General features: G+C 42.9%; 1 protein-coding gene across 1 annotated transcript; it reads left to right on the top strand.

Annotated features, from left to right (window-relative positions):
* Positions 1–1,871: 1,871 nt before the first annotated feature.
* On the top strand, positions 1,872–8,750 carry LOC309517333 (vomeronasal type-2 receptor 26-like). The gene is made up of 5 exons (XM_082196468.1): positions 1,872–2,280; positions 3,618–4,469; positions 5,458–5,685; positions 7,102–7,228; positions 7,847–8,750. The coding sequence occupies exons 1-5, from the start codon at positions 1,969–1,971 to the stop codon at positions 8,743–8,745; spliced, it is 2,418 nt and encodes an 805-aa protein (XP_082052594.1). The 5' UTR covers positions 1,872–1,968; the 3' UTR covers positions 8,746–8,750.
* The last annotated feature ends 1,594 nt before the right edge of the window (positions 8,751–10,344 follow it).

Genomic DNA, 10,344 nt, shown 5'->3' with positions numbered 1-10,344 from the left:
TGCCATTCTTTTTCAGTTGGGACCTCGCTCGTTTTCCATTTTTGGGCTAACAATTTTTTTAGCTTAAATGAAAGTTTTAACATCTAAAAGGATCAAAAACTGTTGATGAATCTCCAATGTCCGATGAAGTCAGTTCTGTAGGAACGAAGCAGATTTTCTAGGATCCAGCTTGAAAAGAGAGATCAGTCTGCCAAGTGAGATTGCTTCCAGCTGTACTGCTCATTGAGTATTCATCCAGATTGGTTTGCACAAATTTTGCAGGAAAGTTAGATTATGCCAACTAGGCATTTTTCACCATTTCAAAGATTTTTTTCCCCTTGCGGTGTGATAGCGGCTCAATATATCTGAATATATGCTATAATAGCGAGTCTGGAAGCACCCAAAAATGTGAGGTTGTGTTCACAGTGATGTGCTTTCCTCTCCCATCTCAACCCTACTTTTTAAAGCAGTTCTTAAAAACCTGGAAATCTAAGACTCCCGGTGCAATTGTATACATGCCTACTCTGTAGTAAGTCCTATCGAGTTTAACAATAAATGAGCATAGGTCTGCAGCCTAAGGGGCAGAGCTGATATAATGGATTTAATTGCTTTATGATGCTCTGATTTTGTGAAGTGCCCCGGAAGACTGTGCTCTGAAAGAGGGGCTAAAATTCTAACAATGAATGAGTGAATAAAAGCTGCCGCACAGGTGATGCATTCTAGGAAAGGCTTGGTGCTTTGTTATCGCTGTTTTCATTGTTTCCGTTTTAATCTGTTTGTGAGATGCTTTTGTGTCTTTTATACTCTATGCCTTTCGATTTCAAATTTCCTTAAAAACAGAAATGAATGTTTCACAGCGTATCTCCCTGATGTATAACTTTCTTTTTTTCTGATAATAATTTTTATTAATTTTCCAATAACAACAATCCAATAATAGCCTCATTATAACAATGCCAAATTATAATACCATCCCAAATACCAAATTATATAATTTAGGTGACCCCCCGTGTGCTAGAATTAATGGCTTGGTGATATACTTTGTTTCTGCGTTCCAAACTCTTATTGATTTCAATGACATTCCCATCATATTAGTAATTAGTAATACGACAGCTGCAATATTTATAACTTCTATTTGTGTTGACACGTTAAGTAATTTATAAGACTACAAGTGAATAGCTCATACTGTATCGTTGTTCTTCCTGTGTGTGACATTTATTCTGCCCATGATGTTACTTCCTGTCCTTGTATGTCAATCTTTTCCCGGTTGTTGCTGCAATCCGTCATGCCTTGAGCGGAGCTAATAATCCCAGTGTTTTTCCAAAAATTTCTCCCTCACTCAGTCCCATCCTCTTTGTTTTTGCAACTTTAACAATACAGTGGTACCTCTGGTTACGAACTTAATTCGTTCCGGAGGTCCGTTCTTAACCTGAAACCGTTCTTAACCTGAGGTAACACTTTAGCTAATAGGGGTCTCTTGCTGCCGCCGTGCAATTTCTGTTCTCATCCTGAGGTAAAGTTCTTAACCCGAGGTACTACTTCTGGGTTAGCGGAGTCTGTAACCTGAAGTGTTTGTAACCCAAGGTACCACTGTAGCTGCAAAAATGACTCTATCACATTCAGGCTGCTGGTGGCGCTGTGGGTTAAACCACAGAGCCTAGGACTTGCCGATCAGAAGGTCTGCGGTGCGAATCCCCGCGACGGGGTGAGCTCCCGTTGCTCAGTCCCTGCTCCTGCCAACCTAGCAGTTCAAAAGCATGTCAAAGTGCAAGTAGATTAATAGGTACCGCTCCAGCGGGAAGGCAAACGGTGTTTCCGTGCGCTGCTCTGGTTCGCCAGAAGCGGCTTAGTCATGCTGGCCACATGACTTGGAAGCTGCACGCCGGCTCCCTTGGCCAATAAAGCGAGATGAGCGCTGCAACCCCAGAGTCGGCCACAACTGGACCTAATGGTCAGGGGTCCTTTTACCTTTACCTAGCAATATAAAAGTAGATGTATAACTTTAATTGCAGGCTCGTTCCAAAGAACTACCAGCATGTTCTGGCCTTGGTGTTTGCTGTCAATGAGGTCAATGAGAACCCTCAGATACTGCCCAATGTCACATTAGGATTCCACATCCATGACAGCTACTTCAGTGAAAGGATGACCTACTGGGCCACTCTGGACATACTCTCCACACCCTATAGATTTGTACCCAACTACCAGTGTGGCATACAGAAAAATCTGATGGCAATCATTGGGGGACTTGACTTTGAAACTTCCCTCCACATGGCAGCCATCTTAACAGGCTACAAGATTCCCCAGGTAAGAAACAAACGTGGTGGCTTCATAACTCATCCTTACTTATATGTTCTCTTGAGAAAGTTTCATATTTCAGAAGGATATAAGCCCAGCTGACAATTTCAAATTGCATTCAGTGATGAACTTGAGGAGGAGGAGAGAGTGCATTATAAATGCCTTATTGATCTGTTAATCATGTAATATGAGTTATGCCGTAATTGTTATTTTTTAGTTGCTTATTTGTTAATATTGTGATTGTTTTGATGATGATGATGATGATGATGATAATAATAATAATAATAATAATAATACATTTATTATTTATACCCTGCCCATCTGGCTGAGTTTCCCCAGCCACTCTGAGCAGCTTACAGCATACAGGGCTGCCTTCAGATGTCTTCTAAAAGTTACATTTACATCTAAAGTTTTATAGTTCTTTATCTCTTTGACATCTGAAGGGAGGGCATTCCACAAGGAGGGCATCACTACCAAGAAGGCCTTCTGCCTTGTTCCCAGGAACCTCATTTCTTACAGTGAAGGAAACACCAGAAGACCCTCGGAGGAGGACCTCAGTGTCTAGGCTGAATGATGGGGGTGGAGATGCTCCTTCAGGTATACAGGGCCGAGGCCATTAAGGGCTTTAAAGGTCAGCACCAACACCTTGAATTGTGCTCGGAAACATACTGGGAGCCGGTGAATATCTTTCAGGACCAGTGTTATATGCTTTCGGTGGCCACTCCCAGTCACCAGTCTTGCTGCCACATTCTGAATTAGTTGTAGTTTCCGAGTCACCTTCAAAGGTAGCCTCACGTAGAGCGCATTGCAGTAGTCCAAGCGGGAGATTACTGATGATTTCTTCATTATTTATGCTGTACTTGTGACGTTCTATTATGTTATTTTTATTTATTGTTTGTAAGCTGCTTTGGGATTCATTTGAATGGAAAACAGCATAGAAATACACTAAATACAAATCAATCTTCCACTCAACATCTGAGTGTGTATCAGAAGATATGACTGGAGTTTTATGCATGGCAAACTGTCTACGCATTGTGTATGTGTGCAAAATAGCTTGTATGCTAATCCTATATGGAGTGAAACAAAGTTCAGGGGTGCAGAGTTCTCATCCGTTCCTTTAATTACTTTGGACAGTGGACAGTGTCCACTGGACAGTGTGGGGACTTGTAGGAAAGGTGGGTCCCAAACACAATTAGTTGGTCATTGCTTTCCAAACAGGACCAATCATTCAACTACTTTTATATTAAAAAACCTATTTATTTCCTTGTTTCGTCATTGCTATCCACACATAATCAATGTTTCTAGTGCATTACTGTAATGAGAAATAAGTATCCGTTTCCTTCTAGCTCACTTATGGCTCCTTTGCCCCAGAGGATGGAGGTCAAAGCCAATCCACTCCCTTCTACCGGATGGTGCCCAATGAAGCCCATCAGTACACTGGGATTGTTGAGTTACTTCTGCACTTTGGATGGACGTGGGTTGGGTTGCTCGCTGCAGATAGTGAGAGTGGAGAGAAATTTATGGAAATCCTGCAAACTCTGCTTTTCCAGAGAGGCATTTGCTTGGCCTTTGCAGAGAGAACTCCAAAAGGCTCATATTTTGAAGAGTATTACGACATGATTTCCCAGTGGCTCCAAACCTATTACATGATTGCGGAAAGCAAAGCCAATGCTGTTGTTGTCTATGGAGAAGACAAGTCCTTGTTTTTTTTGCAAATATGGCTAGTGGCAGGGGAAGTGGAAAACGTGACATCTATGGAGAAGGTATGGATTATGACTGCTCAACTGGATTTCTCAGCAGTGGCCTTTCGAATGAGCCAGGATATGCAACCATTTCATGGCTCCATATGCTTCACAGTGCACTCAAAAGAGGTGCAAGGATTCAAGACCCTTCTTCGCTCCCTCAATCCTTTCATGGCAGGTGAAGATGGTTTTCTTCAGCAGTTCTGGCAAGATACGTTCCATTGTTTCTTTTCAAAATCCAGTACTGATTTCAGTGAACCCTGCACTGGACAGGAGAAACTGGACAGCCTCCCCTCGTCTGGCTTTGAGATGAGCATGACTGGCCACAGCTACAGCATCTACAATGCCGTCTATGTTGTGGCACATGTTCTACATGCCATGTTCCAATACCGGTCGAAGGACAGAAGAATTGTGAGAAGATGGAGGCCTCAGCTTCAGAAATTGCAGCCTTGGCAGGTAATGGCTCTCTTTTTTAAAAATTATTATTTCATTTTATATTGTTGATAAAGCAAAGACAAGAATTTTAACAACAGACAAAAATTGAAAGAAGAATAACCAAACTGTAAAATAGGCAGGTAGGATGTGTAGTTGCACGTGAGTTAAATAAAGACTTTAAAGTCCAAATTAAGTCAAATTTTATCAGATCACCAAGCATAGTTCCAGATTTGCCAGATTTGTGGGGGGTTGTTTTGAAAACGTTGGTTCTGCTGTATATGCCAAATTATATAAAACGTGTCTAGTCCTTGTCAAAATCTCAAATTATTTGTGATTATCTTTGTTATAGCTACCGGTATATTCCAGAGTGAGTGGTACAAAGTGTCCAGCATCAGATTTTTGGGCTGTGTTCTATTGAGTTGCAATTACTATGAATGCTGCCACTTTAATCTTGCCAATTTTTTTGGCAATATATTTAAAATGGTATAATCAGGAATACACAGTGACATTCATTTTGGACAACAAACCATCTTTTTATAGTAATATTTATCATTTCTGAGAAAATCGGATACAACCCACTCACCTGAGCTTCAGCTCTTCAAAACAGCTAGGTGTGATATTGTGAATGGCAATTTGTATCTAAAACTAGAGTCTTAACAGGAACATCTTTTTTGCCTGTTCCTCCCTCAGTCTTACCCTCTCCCCATTTTCCCATTCTTTCATTTATACCCTTTCTGCATTGAACTTCATGGATGTTTGCATGATGATTTTGGAAGTCCCGTTTAAGCTTTGAAATACATATACAGTGTGGCTTAGTCCCATACGGAGGAATCTACAGAGGAAAGAGAGATCAAAACTTACAGTTATTATTGCTATAGTTATTATTTTGTGATTATATGAAATCTTGTCTACTGTCTTGGAAGAAGCAATGGCACTTTAAAAGGCCATGCTGAACATAAGATAAGTTTGAGTTTTAAACAATTGTCCTTTTCCTGCCATCTCGATGCAGCTCCACCCATTTCTTAGGAGTGTCTCATTTAATAACAGTGCGGGAGAAGAAGTGTCTTTTAGTGAGAACAGGGAATTAGAAGCTGGATTTGATATTACCAACTTGGTCACTTTCCCAAATAACTCCTTCATCAGAATGAAGGTTGGATGGATGAATTTGGATGCTCCCCCAGGAAAAGAGTTTTCCATCAATGAAGACAAAATGGTGTGGCACAGGAGTTTTCACCAGGTGGGGCATGATTTCAGGAAATTGCAACTCCAGTGTGTCCTAAATGTGATGCTTGCATCTTGGAAGCCTACCTGAGACATGGATCCTGTATTTTTTCTCTCTTGTTTATGAAAACCTCTATGAATGTTGTGGGGCTCTGATGCCGTGAAGGAGGCCAGGACATAGTTCATTATTATATGCTTGTTTGTTTATTGCATTTTTAGCCCACCTTTCCTCCAATGAGCTCAAGGCTGTGTGCTTACTTCCCGTTTTATCCTAACAAGAACCCTGTAAGGCAGTGTAGACTGAGAGCAGCAGTGACTGGCCCAAGGTCACCCAATGAGTTTCATTTGAACCCTGGTCTTCCACTTCCCTGCCTTGCACATTCTTTAAAGATTTCTAGGCCAGCAGAGTGTGACCTAAGCCTAATCTCCAACCAACTTTTTTGGGAAGAAAGAAAAGGGAGCTGAGCCTGGAGACAGACAAGGCAGACTTCTGCAGAGAATGCCTGGTTTGGAGGCTAGTAATTCTCAAGATATAGTAGCAAAAGTCTGGCAGAGTCCAGCACTATCCTTGGTTTTGAGGCTGCTTAAGTTGTGGAATATACGTGGTGCTATTGTCTAAACCACAGAGCCTAGGGCTGGCTGATCAGAAAGTTGGCAGTTCGAATCCCATTGACAGGGTGAGCTCCCATTGCTCTGTCCCTGCTCCTGCCAACCTAGCAGTTCAAAAGCATGTCAAAGGGCAAGTAGATAAATAGGTACTGCTCCAGCGGGAAGTTAAACAGTGTTTCCATGTGCTGCTCTGTTTTGCCAGAAGCGGCTTAGTCATGCTGGCCACATGATCCGGAAGCTGTACGCCGGCTCCCTTGGCCAATAAAGCAAGATGAGCGCCGCTACCCCAGAGTCATCCATGACTGGACATAACAGTCAGGGGTCCCTTTACCCTAACTTGTGTTGGCCCAGTGCATTTAGTTGGGGTTCTCAGTCCCCAACATTTGTGTTTCTTCAGCTGGAAAAACTGAAGGAACTGAAAGTGTATACAGTAGCTGCTTATTTAAATCATTTAGGATGTCAAAACATCCTTTCAACTCTACTTTAAATCCTTTTCAGTTTTATAAGAAATGTATTTTTCCAAATAATAATAATATTACTGTTCAGGTGGACTCCCTCCCTCCTTTTTATTTTTATTTTTTTTAAAAAACACATTGAAATGGCCATAACTTCATTTTCAGAGTCACAAAAACATCTTCTATCTCATTAGATGCCATTAATGACTGTTGACAGCTCATTGTTTTCAATTTTCTCTTAATATTCAGCAGGCCATTTCTCCCATCCACTTGATCCCTTGCAGACCAGAAAATGGAATTCAGGTTCTCCAAAGGTCCATTATTCCCCCTGTGCTAAACATTTCCTAATGGTTAATTATAATTCACAGGTGCCACCCCTCTCTCAATGCAACAAAAATTGCCCTTCTGGTACTAGGAGAAAAAAGAAGGAAGGGGAGAAATTCTGCTGCTATGACTGTGCTCCATGTTCAGAAGGCAAGATTTCATACCAGAAAGGTAGGAGACATCAGGTAGCTTTCAGATATGTGCCATATTAGATTTCCTGTGAAGGGTCTGTGGCAGTGTGAAAGGTGTCACAGTTGCTGCTATTGATGTAGTTCTGATATCTATGGTCATTGAAGTTCACAAACTTGGAGCTCTTCATTGCAACCAGGTGATGGCCTAGCAACGAGGCCCAGCATTTTCAAAGAGGTGCTTTGCAAGTCCAAATGATCACATGATGGTTGGGGTATACAAAGCACAGTTACCTGCCCTTCACCTAACATCAGAGATGACATCAGATACAGGGCCGGTAGGTGTAACTTGCTAAAATGGCCCCATGGGCCAGAGGTTTTCTATCACTGGATTACCTGGGTGGTGATGGACATGAGTTGCACCTGTGCACCTGCAGGGCACAGGCCTCCTGCTGTCCAGACCCACCACCTTACTGTCCAGGCAAGAGACTGTGAGATCATTGTCTGGGGGAGGGGGGTCCGAACCCTTTCTCCCCATGCTAGTCACTCCTGTGTCTGAAAAGGATTGTCTCTTCCACATCCAACTGGTAAGTCCCATACTGCCAGGATGCATACCTACTCTCAAGTTGCACCGGTAAAGGGAATCCTTTCTTCTTTTCAGACATGAATGACTGTGTCGGATGCTCAGAAGATCACTATCCAAACAGGAACCAAACACAATGCATTCCAAAGTCCATCAGCTTCTTGACTTTGGAAGAACCGCTTGGGATGAGCTTAGCTTTTGGCTCCGTATTCTCCTCTTTGCTCACCATATTGTCCCTCGCCATCTTTATGAAGCATCAGGACACACCGATTGTCAGGGCCAATAATCGGGACCTCACCTACGTTCTCCTCCTGTCTCTCCTTCTCTGTTTTCTCTGTCCCCTCATCTTCCTCAGCCGACCAGACAGAGTGACCTGCCTTGTCCGACAAATGGCTTTTGGTGTGGTTTTCACAGTGACGGTTTCTTGTGTGTTGGCCAAAACCATTACCGTTGTTCTGGCATTCATGGCCACCAAACCAGGATCCAGAATGAGGAAATGGGTGGGGAAAAGACTAGCAAGCGCCATTGTGTTGACTTGTACTATTATCCAAGCTGGTATTTGCACTGTGTGGCTGGGAACCTCTCCCCCATTTCCCCATTTTGACAAGCATTCTGTGACGGGAGAAATTATTCTGGAATGTAATGAAGGGTCAGCTGCCATGTTTTACTGTGTCCTGGGCTACATGGGCCTCCTGGCCATTGTCAGTTTTGTTGTAGCATTTTTAGCCAGGAAACTGCCTGACAGCTTTAATGAAGCCAAATATATCACCTTCAGCATGTTGTTATTTTGTAGTGTTTGGATCTCCTTTGTTCCAGTCTACCTGAGCTCCAAGGGAAAACACATGGTGGCTGTGGAGATCTTCTCCATCTTGGTCTCCAGTGCTGGTTTACTGGTTTCCATATTTTTCCCCAAATGCTACATTATCATATTGAGGCCTGATCTGAATGACAAACAGCAGTTAATAAAGAAGAAATAGCAAAATAGCCTGTTGTCACTCTTTTTTGTTACCCCAGAACATGGGTAATGAATTTGCTGCTGACTCCTTGATATAATTTCATTTTATTTGTTTATTGAACTTGCTATGTGCATAAAAAAAATCAGATGGTTCTCCCTCACCCCGAGATGTGGTCCCCACCTTTGGGAGCCCAAGGGCACAATTGGAAAACTGAGGAACTCTCGTGGACACAAAAAAACACCAATTTCACAGAAGAAAGTGTGGAGATGCCAAGAAACTCCACCTCCATTCTTGTAATATGAATCCATTGGTTTGGGTCCTACTCTCTGTAGCAAGAGACAAGTTTGCTGCATCTTCCATGTGACAGCCCTTGAGGTATTTGAAGATGGGTATCATATCTCCTCTCAGTCTCCTTTTTCCAGGCTAAACATACCCAGCTCCCTTAACCGTTGCTCATATGGCTTGGTTTCCCACCCATCATCTTCCTGGCTGCCCTCCTGTACACATGTTCAGCACACATTTTACCTCATGAAAATATAATGGTGGACTTTGCCAAAAGCCTGCCTGAACTCAAAATAGACTATGACCACAGCATTCTCCTGATCCACCACATTTGTAATGCCATAAAAAAGAAAAGAAATGAGATTGGTCTGGTATGAGAAGAACAGGTTCAGGACAGGGCCCTTTGGCAAATCTGTGGCATCAGGAAATAATATCCCTATGCTATGAGGAGAAAATGAAAAGGAGGGAAATAACCCTCTTCCCAGAGAGAGTGAGAGATGCCACATATACCAATTCAGAGCTCAGAATTGTACATGCAGCTCTCTCTGTGTATGAAGCAGTACTTGAAGAACAGCCAGGAAATAAATTCCCTACCTCATGTTTTGTTTTACATTTTGCCGCAAAGCAGCAGAACTCCCTTAGAGGCCTGTGGTCTGAAGTCTAGGGCTGCATCCTTGGAATCAGAGAGTCATGGCCGAGCTCACAATCCCCTTTGTGTCTCAATCTCTGCTCTTGAATGCACTTTCCTCTTCACAAAGCAACATGTGAGAGAAGAAGGTTTAACTGAAATCACAAGGGTAGTCATTGCCCTGGGCACAGTTTTTTCCAGGGCACGTTTTGATCCTCACACCAACCATGCCAGCCCGCTTCTGCTTTGCAAGTGCGATCCCACATCCCAGCCTCTCAAAGCAGTGTGGGGCTGGCAGGGCGTCAGGACGATGGAATGGGCATGTGCCCTTCCTGCTGCATCCTCTTCATGTCACCCGCCCAGCTTATCACAGATGCTTTAGTTGTCACCCCTGCATTCCAGGGGGTCGAGCTTGATGACCTTTGGGGGCTTCTTTCAATTCTACATTTTTTTCTGTTTATTTAGGTGAATATATATAGGGGCCCTAAAAAGGCCTGCAGACAGGGCCCAACGGACCGTATGTCCATCATCACAGCCATGACTTGAAGTCAGTTAGAGTCTACTCACAATTGTTCCTTTCCAGTCAAATTCTACCAGTGGCTAGAATTCATCTTGGCCCCATGGGTTTACCTGCCCCATGCCTGGCCTCACATAACATCAGCTGATGGACATGTGAATGTGGTTTGGATCACGAACCCAATGGAGAGGCT

This window comes from Podarcis vaucheri (genome assembly GCF_965113315.1).
Source record: "Podarcis vaucheri genome assembly, chromosome: 13".
NCBI lineage: Eukaryota > Metazoa > Chordata > Lepidosauria > Squamata > Lacertidae > Podarcis > Podarcis vaucheri.
Note: the sequence above shows the minus strand (reverse complement) of the source record. Positions and strands in the feature narration are given on the sequence as shown.